Consider the following 17,911-nt stretch of genomic DNA (forward strand, 5'->3'; position numbering starts at 1 on the left):
GAAAGTTTGCACATCAAAGTAGTATTTGAATACATGGATAATTTATCATGTTGAACATCTTTATGTTGTCAATTTTTTTCTTTGGGCCAAGAACTAGTTCAAAAAGTCTCTCATTTCCAAAAGCAAGGATAAATATTTCTGAATCCAGTCAAGAATAAAGGATATTACAGAGTAAACCACTGATTTTTTTTAAAAAAACTAAAATAAGTTGCGTTATGTCATGTATCATCCATCTAAAAGATATGGAGATGTTTTATAGTATTTCCTTCTACCTTCTCTAATTCGGGAACTAAAGGTCTCTTTAAAAAAAGCAAAACACTAAATACAAACATCACATTCAGTTTGCCAAATTCAGTAGCATGACTGATTAATGACTAAAGTAAACTCAGAGCAACTCTGCCTGTCACGTTTTAATATTTTTTCCCAAAAGAGATTTAAGTGAATTTTTTCCAAAAATTTTGTGAAATGTGACTTTAATGATTCATGAATAATGAGATGCCATTGTATCTGCATCTAGCAAAAGACAAGTTTTCCAATGCCTTGAAAAAGTCAGCATAACCCATCAGGTGCCCTTGTCATATGTGAAGCACTGGGGGTTTTGTCTTACGGCCTTGCCAAATTACTAAACAAAAGCCTGTTGAGCCTTGTTGTGCCAGGAGGATCTGCATCTCCAACTCCATCATTTAGGGATTCATGCTGACAAATGGCAATTATTTATGTTTTATTATTATAAACCATTTTTCATAGCAGAGTCAGGACGACGATTGCAAGGGATCTGGTGGAATCTTTTTTTTTCAGTGCTTATTTTTTCGGTGCTTACAGAACACTGCCATTTTTTTTCCTTGTTTGCATGTCATAAACCTCACTTTATATATATAAGACAAATACTTCATTTAGCTCTCTCATTTCTGATTCAAGGGGGTACAGAGGTGTCTTCCATTTGGAGTTTTGCTCGTGTGTCCATCACTCTCTGAAGTTTGGGAATGCATGAATGACCTATACATCTTATTACATCTTAATGAACCTGTATAATGACGGAGAGGGCAGCAAACTCAGAGTTAGGGTGAAGGGACTCAGTTTGAAGGCCAACAATTTAGAGAGTCATGATTTTCAGAGACTAATGCTAATTTCAGGAATTAAAAATTTATAGCAATAAGCCTTTGGGGTTCCATCCAAGAAACAAAGACAGAAAATATAAACTGGGGATGTTTACCATAAGAACTTTCCAAGATTTCAAGACTCTGTGTAACTTTCCTAAATTTGTCATTTCCCTTAGAAATTAGCATTAAGATCTTGGATCTGTGGACAGGTGTTCAGGTCCAAGAAGCAAATCACCTACTATTTCATAGTTAGTTTGGAAGAGGAAAACCAAGAAATGGAGGAGGTGATAATGCTGAGGAGAGAGAGCAGGAAAACACAGGAGAGTGGAAAGGAGGCATTATCACAATGACAAAGATAGCTCCACAGTTTGTAGCCTGGTGGACAGCAGCACAGGAATAAGGGGAGAGTTAGTGCAGCTCACGGGTTAAGGACACAGCCTCTGGAGTCAGACTTCCTAGGTTCAAGGCCCACTCTTGGTACTCAACGGTCCCCCTGACCTTGCTCAGTTTATTTAACTCTGTACCTCAGTTCCCTTGTCTGTAAAATGGGAGTAAGATGATACATGTGAAGAGTTTAGAACCTAGACTGATGCACACTATGTACGAGACACTGTTGTGACAGCAGGAATTTTTGAAGATCTGGAGGAAGAAGGAAATGCAAGCCCTGGGCTAGGCCTGGGGAATGACCCAGGCATATAATCAGCTAAAAACAAAACAAAACAAAACAGACAAAAAGAATCTGTATACCTTTTCTACCATCTTCTCTCAAACCCAGCAGGGTGAAATCGGAACTCTTTCTTTCTCTATATGTTTCTTTCCCTATGCATTTCCCTCTGTATCCCACATGGTGTATCAGTCTAGGTTCTAAACTCTTCACATGTATCATCTTACTCCTATTTTACAGACAAGGGAACTGAGGTACAGAGTTAAATAAACTGAGCAAGGTCAGGGGGACCAGTGAGTACCAAAGGGTGGGCCTTGAACTTAGGAAATGTGACTCCTAGAGGCTGTGCCCTTAACCCCTGAGCTACAGTAACTCTCTCCTTGTTCCTGTGCTGCCCACCAGGCTGCAAACTGTGTAGCTATCTTTGTTATTGTGATAATGCCTCCTTTCCACTCTCCTGTGTTTTCCTGCCATTCCAGAAATCAATTATTCAAGATCTTATCTGCCAACCACCATATATAACTTATTTTCTGCTTGTGTCTTGACTTTCATTGGAGCAGTGAAAATAATAGATATCAAGAAAGAGATTAATGCCAGCATAAAAGCACTCAGTTATAGAAAAAGTGGCGTTCTAAATTCAGATTATTTATTTATCAAATAGGAGTAGCGGTTCTTTCCAAAACGAACAAACCATAAACAACAACATAACAACAATATCCCTGAGACACAAGAAAACAAAAAGGACATAAAAGCGATTTCTCAATCCTATTGAAGAATTATTAGACACGAGCAATTCTAAAGCTGGATTTTCCCCCTCTGTTTCAGACAACTACAGTAATTAAATTCTACTAACTAAGATACAGACTTAAAGTCAACAAGCCCCCAGCAAGAGACGAAGGAAAGAAATCGTACCTGCAGATGTGTGTTTGAACTTTTCGCTTTTCTTCTTCCTCCATTTCCAAGGCTTGAAAATCCTTCCCAGGTTGGCAAACTTACTTCTTCTCCGGATGGGTGGGGTGTGGGTGCCCGGAACCAGGGAGTCCGATCGCATTGCTGCCAGCCTCTCCACTTCCTCAGCTTGTTTTTCCCGAGAAAGAGAAAGAAATAAAGAGAAAGAGAAAAAAGTGTTAAAATGGGAGCCTCACAGATGGCCAACGTTTTCCATGGTTACAGATAACAGAAACCACATGATTCTTTTTGCCGGTTGGAATGGAAGCCATACCAACATGTTCTAAAGGCTGGGGACAATCAGGCAAACCCTAGAGATTCAGAACACCCAAGAAAATTCATCCAGTCTTCGCTGAGATTTGGGAAGGAGAGTGCCCTGGACAAGTCGGAGACTCCCCCAGAGCCAGGAGAGGGCACCAGGACTCATGTCAGAGTCAGTGTAACTACCTGTCAGACTGGAAATTTCTCAAATAAAACATGGCAGATGCAGTCACTACAACACTGCTGAGAAAAAAGGAGGGAGGACACATTTATCAACTATTTCAATGCCAATTTCTCCGTCACCCATTACTCTCTACTTTCCAACACCCTGCTTTACCCGGACCCTCAGAAGGCACTGCAATCTGTTGAGCAGTTGCTCTACATGAGGGGTCACTGACTGATTTTAGAATCACTCACTCATCCATTAGATTTTACAATTGCATTAGTTTTCTCTACCACTTCTGTTTTTTGTTCGTTTTGTGTGTGTGCATGTGTGTGTTGCTTTAAAAATTAAAATAATTCTTAGAAATTGTGAGCAGGAAGTGACCTTAAGAAACATCTAGACTAATATCCAAAATTTTACAGTTTAGGAAATTAAGAATTTCAAAGTAATGATGCTTAGCGAGTCCTTCTTTAAGGGCCGCAATCATCCATTGCTCCACCTTCTTTATACTCCTTGGAATAAAACATATCCCAGTGAGGCAAAAAGACCCCAAGTTAAATTTTTAAGATGGGAACGCGGAGGCAGGGCAAGATGGCAGATTGGTGAGCTGTATGTTTTAGTTACTCCTCCAGGAAAGTAGGTAGAAAGCCAGGAACTGTGTGGACTGGACACCACAGAGCAATTTGACTTTGGGCATACTTCATATAACACTCATGAACATGTCGAACTGCTGAGATCAGCAAAATCTGTAAGTTTTTGCGGCCAGGGGACCCGCGCCCCTCCCTGCCAGGCTCAGTCCCGTGGGAGGAGGGGCTGTCAGCTCCGGGAAGGAGAAGGGAGAACTGCAGTGGCAGCTCTTATTGGAAACTCATTCTACTGATCCAGACTCCAACCACAGATAGACTGAGACCAGACACCACAGAATCTGAGAGCAGCCAGCCCAGCAGAGAGGAGACAGGCATAGCAAAAAACAGCAAGAAAAACTCCAAAATAAAAGAGGAGGTTTTCTGGAGTTCTGGTGAACATAAAAAGGGGAAGGGCAGAGCACAGGCCCTGAGGCTCATATGCAAATCCTGAAGAGAAACTGATCCCTCTGCCCCCTGGATCTTTCCTTAATGGCCCTAATTGCTTTGTCTCTTAGCATTTCAATAACCCATTAGATCTGTGAGGAGGGCTTTTTTTTTTTTTCTTTATCCTTTTTTTTTTTCTGTTTCTAAAACAATTACTCTAAGAAGCCCAATACAGAAAGCATCAAAGACTTGCAGTTTGGGCAGGTCAAGATAAGAGCAGAACTAAGAGAGCTCTGAGACAAAAGGCAATAATCCAGTGGCTGAGAAAATTCACTAAACACAACTTCCCAAGAAAAGGAGGGTGTCTGCTCACAGCCATCATCCTGGTGGACAGGAAACACTCCTGCCCGTCGCCAGTCCCATAGCCCAGAGCTGCCCCAGACAACCCAGTGTGATGGAAGTGCTTCAAATAACAGGCACACTCCATGAAACTGGGCGTGGACATTAGCCTTCCCTGCACCCTCAGCTCGTTGTCCCAGAGTTGGGAATGTGGAGCAGTGTGAATTAACAAAGCCCCATTCAGCAATCATTTCAGCAGACTGGGAGCCTCCCTACACAGCCTAGTAGCCCAGAACCGCCCTGGGGTGACGGCACTCACCTGTGACATAGCACAGTCATCCCTCAACAGAGGACCAGGGGGTGCACGGCCTGGAAGAGGGGCCCACTTGCAAGTCTCAGGAGCCATACGCCAATACCAAGGACTTGTGGGTCAGTGGCAGAGACAAACTGTGGCAGGACTGAATGGAAGGATTAGACTATTGCAGCAGCTTTAAAACTCCAGGAACACCAGGGAGATTTGATTGTTAGAGCCACCCCCGCTCCCTGACCGCCCAGACACACACCCCATATGCAGGGTGAGCAACACCAACTACACACGCAAGCTTGCTACACCAGTTGGACCCCACAAAACTCACTCCCTCACTCACCACAAAGGCAAAGCAGGGGAGAACTGGCGTGTGGAGAACAGGTGGCTCATGGACGCCACCTGCTGGTTAGTTAGAGAAAATGTACTCCACGAAGCTGTAGCTCTGATAAATTAGAGATAAGGACTTCAATTGGTCTACAAGTTCTAAAAAAAACCCTATCAAGTTAAGCAAATGCCAAGAGGCCAAAAACAACAGAAAATTATAAAGCATATGAAAAAATAAGACGATATGGATAACCCAAGCACAAGCACCCAAATCAAAAGGTCAGAAGAGACACAGCACCTAGAGCAACTAATCAAAGAACTAAAGATGAACAATGATACCATAGTACGGGATACAAAGGATATCAAGAAGACCCTAGAACAGCATAAAGAAGACATTGCAAGACTAAATAAAAAAAACAGATGATCTTATGGAAATTAAAGAAAATGTTGACCAAATTAAAAAGATTCTGGATACTCATAGTACAAGACTAGAGGAAGTTGAACAATGAATCAGTGACCTGGAAGATAACAGAATGGAAAATGAAAGCACAAAAGACAGAATGGGGAAAAAAATCAAAAAAATTGAAATGGACCTCAGGGATATGATAGATAATATGAAACGTCCAAATATAAGACTCATTGGTGTTCCAGAAGGGGAAGAAAAGGGTAAAGGTCTAGGAAGAGTATTCAAAGAAATTGTTGGGGAAAACTCCCCAATCTTCTAAACAACATAAATACACAAATCATAAATGCACAGTGAACTCCAAATAGAATAAATCCAAATAAACCCACTCCGAGACATATTCTGATCACACTGTCAAACATGGAAGAGAAGGAGCAAGTTCTGAAAGCAGCAAGAGAAAAGCAATTCACCACATACAAAGGAAACAGCATAAGACTAAGTAGTGACTACTCAGCAGCCACCATGGAGGTGAGAATGCAGTGGCATGATATATTTAAAATTCTGAGTGAGAAAAATTTCCAACCAAGAATAATTTATCCAGCAAAGCTCTCCTTCAAATTTGAGGGAGAGCTTAAATTTTTCACAGACAAACAAATGCTGAGAGAATTTGCTAACAAGAGACCTGCCCTACTGGAGATACTAATGGGAGCCCTACAGACAGAGAAACAAAGAAAGGAGAGAGAGACTTGGAGAAAGGTTCAGTACTAAAGAGATTTGGTATGGGTACATTAAAGGATATTAATAGAGAGAGGGGAAAAATAGATATGACAAACATAAACCAAAGGAAAAGATGGCTGATTCAAGAAATGCCTTCGCAGTTATAACGTTCAATGTAAATGGATTAAACTCCCCAATTAAAAGATATAGATTCGCAGAATGGACTAAAAAAATGAACCATGAATATGTTGCATACAAGAGACTCATCTTAGACACAGGGACACAAAGAAATTGAAAGTGAAAGGATGGAGAAAAATATTTCATGCAAGCTACAGCCAAAAGAAAGCAGGTGTAGCAATATTAACCTCAGATAAAATAGACTTTAAATGCAGGGATGTTTTGAGAGACAAAGAAGGTCACTACATACTAATAAAAGGGGCAATTCAACAAGAAGAAATAACAATCATAAATATTTATGCACCCAATCAAGGTGCCACAAAATACATGAGAGAAACACTGGCAAAACTAAAGGAATCAATGGATGTTTCCACAATAATTGTGGGAGACTTCAACACATTACTCTCTCCTATAGAAAGATCAACCAGACAGAAGACCAATAAGGAAATTGAAAACCTAAACAATCTGATAAATGAATTAGATTTAACAGACATATATAGAACATTACATCAATAACCAACAGAGACTTAGAAAATTCACAAATACCTGGAGGTTAAACAACACACTCCTAAACAATCAGTGGGTTAAACAAGAAATAGCAAGAGAAATTGCTAAATATATAGAGACGAATGAAAATGAGAACACAACATGCCAAAAGCTATGGGTCACAGCAAAAGCAGTACTGAGGGAGAAATTTATAGCACTAAAACGCATATATCAAAAAGGAAGAAAGAGCCAAAATCAAAGAACTAATGGATCAACTGAAGAAGCTAGAAAATGAACAGCAAACCAATCCTAAACCAAGTAGAAGAAAAGAAATAAGGATTAAAGCAGAAATAAATGACATAGAGAACAAAAAAACAATAGAGAGGATAAACATCACCAAAAGTTGGTTCTTTGAGAAGATCAACAAGATTGACAAGCCCCTAGCTAGACTGACAAAATCAAAAAGAGAAGACCCATATAAACAAAATAATGACTGAAAAACGTGACACAACTGCAGATCCCGAAGAAATTAAAAAAATTATGAGAGGATACTATGAACAACTATATGGCAACAAACTGGATAACGTAAAGGAAATGGACAATTTCCTGGAAACATACGAATAACCTAGACTGACCAGAGAAGAAATAGAAGACCTCAACCAACCCATCACAAGCAAAGGGATCCAATCAGTCATCAAAAATCTTCCCACAAATAAATGCCCAGGGCCAGATGGCTTCACAGGGGAATTCTACCAAACTTTCCAGAAAGAACTGACACCAATCTTACTTAAACTCTTTCAAAACATTGAAGAAAATGGAACACTATCTAACTCATTTTATGAAGCTAACATCAATCTGATACCAAAACCAGGCAAAGATGCTACAAAAAAGGAAAACTACCAGCCAATCTCCCTAATGAATACAGATGCAAAAATCGTGAACAAAATACTTGCAAATCAAATCCAAAGACACATTAAAAAAATCATACACCATGACCAAGTGGGGTTCATTCCAGGCATGCAAGGATGGTTCAACATAAGAAAATCAATCAATGTATTGCAACACTTTAACAATTCGAAAGGGAAAAATCAAATGATCATCTCAATAGATGCTGAAAAAGCATTTGACAAAATCCAACATCTGTCTTTGATAAAAACACTTCAAAAGGTAGGAATTGAAGGAAACTTCCTCAACATCATAAAGAGCATATATGAAAAACCCACAGCCAGCATAGTACTCAATGGTGAGAGACTGAAAGCCTTCCCTTTAAGATCAGGAACAAGACAAGAATGCCCACGATCACCACTGTTATTCAACATTTTGCTGGAAGTACTAGCCAGGGCAATCTGGCAAGACAAAGAAATAAAAGGCATCCAAAGTGGAAAAGAAGAAGTAAAACTGTCATTATTTGCAGATGATATGATCTTATATCTGGAAAACCCAGAGAAATCAACGATACAGCTACTAGAAGTAATAAACAAATTTAGCAAAGTAGCGGGATACAAGATTAATGCACATAAGTCAGTAATGTTTCTCTATGCTAGAAATGAACTGAAGAGACACTCAAGAAAAAGATACCATTTTCAATAGCAACTAAAAAAATCAGATACCTAGGAATAAACTTAACCAAAGATGTAAAAGACCTATACAAAGAAAACTACATAACTCTACTAAAAGAAATAGAAGGGGACCTTAAAAGATGGAAAAATATTCCATGTTCATGGATAGGAAGGCTAAATGTCATTAAGATGTCAATTCTACCCAAACTCATCTACAGATTCAATGCAATCCCAATCAAAATTCCAACAACTTACTTTGCAGTCTTGGAAAAGCTAGTTATCAAATTTATTTGGAAAGGGAAGATGCCTCGAATTGCTAAAGACACTCTAAAAAAGAAAAACGAAGTGGGAGGACTTACACTCCCTGACTTTGAAGCTTATTATAAAGCCACAGTTGCCAAAACAGCATGGTACTGGCACAAAGATAGACATATAGATCAATGGAATCGAATTGAGAATTCAGAGATAGACCCTCAGCTCTATGGCCGACTGATCTTTGATAAGGCCCCCAAAGTCACTGAACTGAGTCATAACGGTCTTTTCAACAAATGGGGCTGGGAGAGTTGGATATCCATATCCAAAAGAATGAAAGAGGACCCCTACCTCACCCCCTACACAAAAATTAACTCAAAATGGACGAAAGATCTCAATATAAAAGAAAGTACCATAAAACTCCTAGAAGATAATGTAGGAAAACATCTTCAAGACCTTGTATTAGGCAGCCACTTTCTAGACTTTACATCCAAAGCACAAGCAACAAAAGAGAAAATAGATAAATGGGAACTCCTCAAGCTTAGAAGTTTCTGCACCTCAAAGGAATTTCTCAAAAAGGTAAAGAGGCAGCCAACTCAATGGGAAAATTTTTTGGAAACCATGTATCTTACAAAAGACTGATATCTTGCATATATAAAGAAATCCTACAACTCAATGACAATAGTACAGTCGGCCCAATTATAAAATGGGCAAAAGATATGAAAAGACAGTTCTCTGAAGAGGAAATACAAATGGCCAAGAAACACATGAAAAAATGTTCAGCTTCACTAGCTGTTAGAGAGATGCAAATTAAGACCACAATGAGATACCATCTAACACCGGTTAGAATGGCTGCCATTAAACAAACAGGAAACTACAAATGCTGGAGGGGATGTGGAGAAATTGGAACTCTTATTCATTGTTGGTGGGACTGTATAATGGTTCAGCCACTCTGGAAGTCAGTCTGGCAGTTCCTTAGAAAACTAGATATAGAGTTACCATTCGATCCAGCGATTGCACTTCTCGGTATATACCCGGAAGGTCAGAAAGCAGTGACACGAACAGATATCTGCACGCCAATGTTCATAGCAGCATTATTCACAATTGCCAAGAGATGGAAACAACCCAAATGTCCTTCAACAGATGAGTGGATAAATAAAATGTGGTATATACACATGATGGAATACTACGCGGCAGTAAGAAGGAACGATCTGGTGAAACATATGACAACATGGATGAACCTTGAAGACATAATGCTGAGCGAAATAAGCCAGGCACAAAAAGAGGAATATTATATGCTACCACTAATGTGAACTTTGAAAAATATAAAACAAATGGTTTATAATGTAGAATGTAGGGGAACTAGCAATAGAGAGCAATTAAGGAAGGGGGAACAATAATCCAAGAAGAACAGATAAGCTATTTAACATTCTGGGGATGCCCAGGAATGACTGTGGTCTGTTGATTTCTGATGGATATGGTAGGAGCAAGTTCACAGAAATGTTGCTATATTAGGTAACTTTCTTGGGGTAAAGTAGGAACATGTTGGAAGTTAAGCAGTTATCTTAGGTTAGTTGTCTTTTTCTTACTCCCTTGTTATGGTCTCTTTGAAATGTTCTTTTATTGTATTTTTTTTTTTTCTTTTTAACTTTTTTTTTCATACAGTTGATTTAAAAAAGAAGGGAAAGTTAAAAAAACAAGGAAAAAAAAAAGATGTAGTGCCCCCTTGAGGAGCCTGTGGAGAATGCAGGGGTATTCGCCTACCCCACCTCCATGGTTGCTAACATGACCACAGACATAGGGGACTGGTGGTTTGATGGGTTGAGCCCTCTACCACAGGTTTTACCCTTGGGAAGACAGTTGCTGCAAAGGAGAGGCTAGGCCTCCCTATGGTTGTGCCTAAGAGCCTCCTCCCGAATGCCTCTTTGTTGCTCAGATGTGGCCCTCTCTCTCTGGCTAAGCCAACTTGAAAGGTGAAATCACTGCCCTCCCCCCTACGTGGGATCAGACACCCAGGGGAGTGAATCTCCCTGGCAACGTGGAATACGACTCCCGGGGAGGAATGTAGACCTGGCATCATGGGACGGAGAACATCTTCTTGACCAAAAGGGGGATGTGAAAGGAAATGAAATAAGCTTCAGTGGCAGAGAGATTCCAAAAGGAGCCGAGAGGTCACTCTGGTGGGCACTCTTATGCACACTTTAGACAACCCTTTTTAGGTTCTAAAGAATTGGGGTAGCTGGTGGTGGATACCTGAAACTATCAAACTACAACCCAGAACCCATGAATCTCGAAGACAGTTGTATAAAAATGTAGCTTATGAGGGGTGACAATGGGATTGGGAAAGCCATAAGGACCACACTCCACTTTGTCTAGTTTAGGGATGGATGAGTAGAAAAATAGGGGAAGGAAACAAACAGACAAAGGTACCCAGTGTTCTTTTTTACTTCAATTGCTCTTTTTCACTTTAATTATTATTCTTGTTATTTGTGTGTGTGTGCTAATGAAGGTGTCAGGGATTGATTTGGGTGAAGAATGTACCACTATGTAATGGTACTGTAAACAATCGAAAGTACGATTTGTTTTGTATGACTGCGTGGTATGTGAATACATCTCAATAAAATGAAGATAAAAAAAAAAAAAAAAAGAAAGTACCATAAAGCTCCTAGAGGATAATATAGGAAAACATTTTCAAGACCTTGTATTAGGCGGCCACTTCTTAGACTTTACACCCAAAGCACAAGCAACAAAAGAAAAAACAGATAAATGGGAACTCCTCAAGCTTAGAAGTTTCTGCACCTCAAAGGAATTTCTCAAAAAGGTAAAGAGGCAGCCAACTCAATGGGAAAAAATTTTTGGAAACCATGTATCTGACAAAAGACTGATATCTTGCATATATAAAGAAATCCTACAACTCAATGACAATAGTACAGTCGGCCCAATTATAAAATGGGCAAAAGATATGAAAAGACAGTTCTCTGAAGAGGAAATACAAATGGCCAAGAAACACATGAAAAAATGTTCAGCTTCACTAGCTATTAGAGAGATGCAAATTAAGACCACAATGAGATACCATCTAACACCGATTAGAATGGCTGCCATTAAACAAACAGGAAACTACAAATGCTGGAGGGGATGTGGAGAAATTGGAACTCTTATTCATTGTTGGTGGGACTGTATAATGGTTCAGCCACTCTGGAAGTCAGTCTGGCAGTTCCTTAGAAAACTAGATATAGAGTTACCATTCGATCCAGTGATTGTACTTCTCGGTACACACCCAGAAGATGAGAAAGCAGTGACACGAACAGATATCTGCACGCCAATGTTCATAGCAGCAGTATTCACAATTGCCAAGAGACAGAAACAATCCAAATGTCCTTCAACAGATGAGTGGATAAATAAAATGTGGTCTATACACACGATGGACTACTACGCGGCAGTAAGAAGGAACGATCTCGTGAAACACATGACAACATGGATGAACCTTGAAGACATAATGCTGAGCAAAATAAGCCAGGCACAAAAAGAGAAATATTATATGCTACCACTAATGTGAACTTTGAAAAATGTAAAACAAATGGTTTATAATGTAGAATGTAGGGGAAGTAGTGATAGAGAGCAATTAAGGAAGGGGGAACAATAATCCAAGAAGAACAGATAAACTATCGTGGGTAAATTTAACGCTCTGGGAATGCCCAGGAATGACTATGGTCTGTAAATTTCTGATGGGTATAGTAGGAACAAGTTCACAGAAACGTTGCTGTATTAGGTTACTTTCTTGGGGTAGAGTAGGAAAATGTTGGAAGTAAAGTAGTTATCTTAGGTTAGTTGTCTTTTTCTTACTCCCTTGTTATGGTCTCTTTGAAATATTCTTTTATTGTATGTTTTTTTTTTAATTTTTTTTAATTTTTTTTATTTTTCATACAGTTGATTTAAAAAAAAAAGAAGTTAAAAAAAAAAAACAAGGAAAAAAATATGTAGAGCCCCCTTGGGGAGCCTGCGGGGAATGCAGGGGTATTGGCCTACCCCACCTCAATGGTTGCTAACATGACCACAGACATAGGGGACTGGTAGTTTGATGGGTTGAGCCCTCTACCAGAGGATTTACCCTTGGGAAGACTGTTGCTGCAAAGGAGAGGCTAGGCCTCCCTATAATTGTGCCTAAGAGCCCCCTCTCGAATGCCTCTTTGTTGCTCAGATGTGGCCCTCTCTCTCTAGCTAAGCCAACTTGAAAGGTGAAATCACTGCCCTCCCCCCTACGTGGGATCAGACACCCAGGGGAGTGAATCTCCCTGGCAACGTGGAATACGACTCCCGGGGAGGAATGTAGACCTGGCATCGTGGGATGGAGAACATCTTCTTGACCAAAAGGGGGATGTGAATGGAAATGAAATAAGCTTCAGTGGCAGAGAGATTCCAAAAGGAGCCGAGAGGTCACTCCGGTGGGCACTCTTATGCACGCTTTAGACAACCCTTTTTTAGGTTCTAATGAATTGGGGTAGCTGGTGGTGGATACCTGAAACTATCAAACTACAACCCAGAACCCATGAATCTTGAAGACAGTTGTATAAAAATGTAGCTTATGAGGGGTGACAGTGGGATTAGGAAAGCCATAAGGACCACACTGCCCTTTGTCTAGTTCATGGATGGGTGAGTAGAAAGTAGGGGAAGGAAACAAACAAACAAACAGAGAAAGGTACCCAGTGTTCTTTTTTACTTTAATTGCTCTGTTTCACTTTAATTATTATTCTTGTTATTTTTGTGTGTGTGCTAATGAAGGTGTCAGGGATTGATTTAGGTGATGAATGTACAACTATGTAATGGTACTGTTAACAATCAAATTTACGATTTGTTTTGTATGACTGCGTGGTATGTGAATATATCTCAATAAAATGAAGATTAAAAAAAAAAAAAGAAAGAAAAGAAAATGTACCCATAACCCAACCTCTGAGGCAAGAAAAGAAAACTGGTTCAGAAAGGAGAATTCTGAACCCTTTTATTTCCTTCCAGAGAAAAAACTCTGGGTCCTGGTAATATCTAAAGAAAATTCTCTTGCCTCATTCAGGGTCTCGAGAGCCCCAGTGTTTCATTTTGTTTTGTTTTTCCTATTGTCTAATAGAAACACAGAAAAACAAGCCAGCATAATTCCTAGAAAATGTTTCCTCCAGATATCCACATGACTCACTTCTTTCAAGTCTTTACTCAAATCTCACCTTTTCAGTGTAACCCTTTTCTGACCTGTTATTTACTACTGTAACTTTCCATAACTTCTTGGCTGCCCGAATCCCCCTTTCACTACTTCTGCCAGTTTGAATGTATGATGTCCCCCAAAATGTCATTATCACTGATGCAATCTTCTGTGGACAGGCATCTTAGTGTTGAGTAGACTTTGAGTGTTTCCATGGAGATGAGCCCCACCCAACTGTGGGTGATAACTCTGATTGGATAATTTCCATGGAGGTGTGGTCCTCCCCATTCAGTGAGGGCCTTGATTAGTTCACTGGAGCCCTATAAAAGTTCAGACAGAAGTAATGAGCTTTCTAAGCCAAGAGGGACACTTTGAAGAATGCACAGAGAGCTGAGAGAGGAGCTGCAGATGAGAGACAGTTTGAAGATGGCTGTTGAAAGCAGACTCTTGCTCCGGAGAAGCTAAGAGAGGAAAAATGCCCCAAGAACAACTAAGAGTGACATTTTGAAGAGGAGCTAAGGCCTAGAGAGGAATGTCCTGGGAGAAAGCCATTCTGAAATCAGAACTTGGAGCAGACACCAGCCACATGCCTTCCCAGCTAACAGAGGTTTTCCAGAGGCAACTGGCCATCGTCCAGTGAAGGTACTTGATTGTTGATGTGTTGCCTTGGACACTTTATGGCCTTAAGACTATAACTTTGTAATCGAATAAACCAATCCATCTCTGGTGGTTTGCATTCTCACAGCATTAGCAAACTGGAACACTACATTTTCTTTTTTCATAACACTTAATACTTTGTAATCTACTGTGTAATTTATCACTTATTATGTTTATTATCTATTGTTTGTCTTCCTGTTAGACTGTAAGCTCCATGAGGGCAAGGGTCTTTGTCCTATGTGCTTAGAGCAGTGCCTGGACCATAGTAGTCTAGAAAGTATAACTAGAGCAAAGGCATTAAGGTAGGGGCATACCTGGCATGTTTGAGTTACAACAAGGAGCAGAGTGAGTGAGGGACAAGAAGCCAGAGAGAAAAAAGGAGGTGGGGGTAGGTTGGGGGATCCAGTAAGAATTTGTAGACCATTTTTAAGGACTTTGGCTTTAACTCTGAGTGAGGTTAGCAGCTACTGTAGGGTGCTAAGAATTGTGACATGACCTGACTACTATTAAGGGAATGTACTACAAGTAACTATAAAGCAGAGAGACATCACAGTAATACGGGGGAGAAACTGTTGTGCCATGGACCAAAGTGGAAGCAGTAGAAGTGGTGAGAAGTGGTTTAATTCTGGATATATTTTTAAGGTAAAGCCAACATGATTTCCTGTCGCATGGGATGTGACAGAAAAGAGAAAAAGAGAGAGCAGGGTGTACTCCAAGATGTTTGACCTTAGCAACTAGAAGGATGGAGTTGCCATCACCTAAGAAGGAAGAGGCTGCAATTAGCATATGTATGGAAGGAAAGATCCAGGGTTTCAAAAATATAATGATGATGCCTCCTGGCTACTAAAATATGCTTTATAGATATTCTGTAGCATTTCATATCAGAAGAGTATGGCTGGCAATAAACATAAAAATAAAAAGATATTTGATCTCAGGACATGCAAATTAAAACTTAAATGAAATACCTTTTCACAGTCACCATATGGGCAAATATTTTAAGGTCTGACAAATCAAGTATTGGCAAGAATGTAAAGCAGTAAAAATTCTCCTATGCTGCTGGTGGAAATGTGAACCCATATAATATCTTTAGAAAATAATTTGCTATTTTCCAGTAAAGTTGAAGATATGCATATCCAGCAATTGCACACCTCCCTGTACACCCTGGATACTCTTGAGCATGTGCACCAGGAGACAGGGACAAAAGAACATCCATAGTAACACTTTTGAAATAATAAAAGTCTAGAAACAACCTACATGTCCATTCACAATGGAACAAGTAAGTAAATTGTGGTATATTCATCCTGTGGTGAAAAATTAATGAACAACAACTGTAAGCAACAATATGGATGCATCTGTAAAACAAGGCATTGAGTAAAAGCAAATCACCAAAGAATGCATACAATATAATTCTATTTATATAAAGTTCAAATCCACTTGAAACAAAACAATATATTATTTAGAAATGCAAATATGTGTAGGAGAACTACAAAGAAATGCAGAGGAATCATAAACCCCCAAGAAGGGAAATCAAGAGAAGGAATTGGTAAAGAGACATCCATGGGCTTCAAGGATATTGGTAATGCTCTATTTCTTAAACTGAGGGATGTGGTTCATAATTCATTGCTCTATTGCTATTCTTTATACCTTATGCATTATATATATAATGCATAAACTCTGTCTAGTCAATATTTAATAAAACAATTGTTTAAAAAGCAAAAAAAAAAAAAAAAAAAAAGATGGGAACGCTCAGAATAAATAACCTCCTTGGAAAGTCAAGGGAGGAACTTGCCCTTTCAGAAAGTGAAATTAGAGTGGCAGATCCAAAACCACTCTGTTTGGTTTCTAACACTGTCCTTGGAAAAACCTTCTGGACTTTTGCAACATGTGCTGTCCTTGGAAGCTTAAATTGCCACCTGAGAGTCAGCCTGCTGCCATCCAAAAATGGTGTATCTCAGGCGATTCGTTCATTCATCAAATATATATGGAACCTTGCTCACATGCCAGGCAGTGTGCTGTGGCAATCATCGTGGTGAGAGATGACAATGGGCTGGTAAAGGCTCCCAGCAGCAGGACTGAAAAGGAAGTAGGTGGATCTGAGAGAAGTGGGAAGTAAAGTCAAGAGGACTTGGTGACTGATCGGGTGGCCTGAGGGAGAGGGGCCGGGTCGTCACTGATTCCCAGATCCACAGTCTGTGCAGTGGCACCATTCCTTCATTGAAATGGGATGATGGGGGAAGCACAGGTTTGAGGGTGAAGGCAGCAATGATTAGGGCATGGTGCAATGGAGACGGAGCTCATGCATTTGACTACTTGGTCCACGAACTGGTGGATCCACTTCTCAAAAGTTTTACAGTTCAGTGACCAATGAGTTCTGTGTCAAACACTGACCGTTTCTGGGTGGACACATGGAGGAAATGGATGTGCTCGTGAGCATACCGTCTAGAAGGAGACAGAGGGAGATGTTTATAAAAATGTGCTGTCACAGGGGCAACTATGTAAAATTCAGGGGAGAGAGCAACTAATTCTGCTTCACAGAGCTGGAGAAGACCCCCGGGGAGGTAATTTTTGGCTGAGTTTCAAAAGAGTTCTTTCCACATTGGGAAGACGAGGAGGAGGATCTCTAGAAGGGGAAACAGATCCATTAGGAAGAGAGAGGGCTGAAAGAGCACAACATGTCTAGAGACTCCAGGAACCCAGTGAAATGTTTGAGCATCAGTTACGTCAAATGAAATGGAGAGCAAGTGGTGAGCGATGAGGCAGGCTGAGTCTGCAGCCAGATTGTGTAAGCTTTTGAAAGATTTTATTAGGCGTTTGGATTTTACCCTACAAGCTGAGGGAAAAGAATGAAGATTTGAAAATGGGAAAATGACATTCATTATTACATTTGACAAATGTATATTGATTGCACACTATGTACAAGCCACTGTTGTGACATCAGGAAACAAAAAAGAAAAAAGTACCAACTCATGGAACTTACACTAGAAGAGGGAGGGTGAAGACAATAGAATTAAAACTAAGTAAGTTATAGAACATATTAGATGATTTGTGCTTTGGGAGAAACATAAAAGAAATAGTGGGATGTGATAAAGGAGATGGAGAGAGCCTGAGTGGGAGAGGGGTTCAATTTTAATGAGCGTGGTGAGGGTCAGCCTGACTGAGAAGGAAAATAATCAGGATGCAATCAGATTGGTTTCTTAATAACCTGAACTTAAGTGTTCAAGAAATAAGTGGCAGAGAAAGCAATAAGGAGGCCACTGTAATTGACTGGAGGGTAGAGACTAGGACCCAAATAGTGTAGAGATTGTCAGGTGATAAAATCAACAGATCTTGGTAACTCCGTGGATATACATGGGGGA

The 17,911-nt window shown here is 39.9% G+C and overlaps 1 protein-coding gene across 8 annotated transcripts in view; it reads right to left on the reverse strand.

The window, feature by feature from the left end:
• Nucleotides 1–17,911, reverse strand: part of PHACTR1 (phosphatase and actin regulator 1) — a 581,688-nt gene that overhangs the window by 228,133 nt on the left and 335,644 nt on the right. For all 8 annotated transcript variants that reach the window (XM_037842145.1, XM_037842144.1, XM_037842148.1 and 5 more), the window contains one exon: nucleotides 2,677–2,841. In XM_037842145.1, coding sequence (XP_037698073.1) covers nucleotides 2,677–2,841 — 165 coding nt within the window. The remainder of the gene's footprint in view (nucleotides 1–2,676; nucleotides 2,842–17,911) is intronic.

The sequence above is a fragment of the Choloepus didactylus genome, chromosome 7 (assembly GCF_015220235.1).
Source record: "Choloepus didactylus isolate mChoDid1 chromosome 7, mChoDid1.pri, whole genome shotgun sequence".
In the NCBI taxonomy this organism is placed as follows: Eukaryota; Metazoa; Chordata; class Mammalia; order Pilosa; family Megalonychidae; genus Choloepus; species Choloepus didactylus.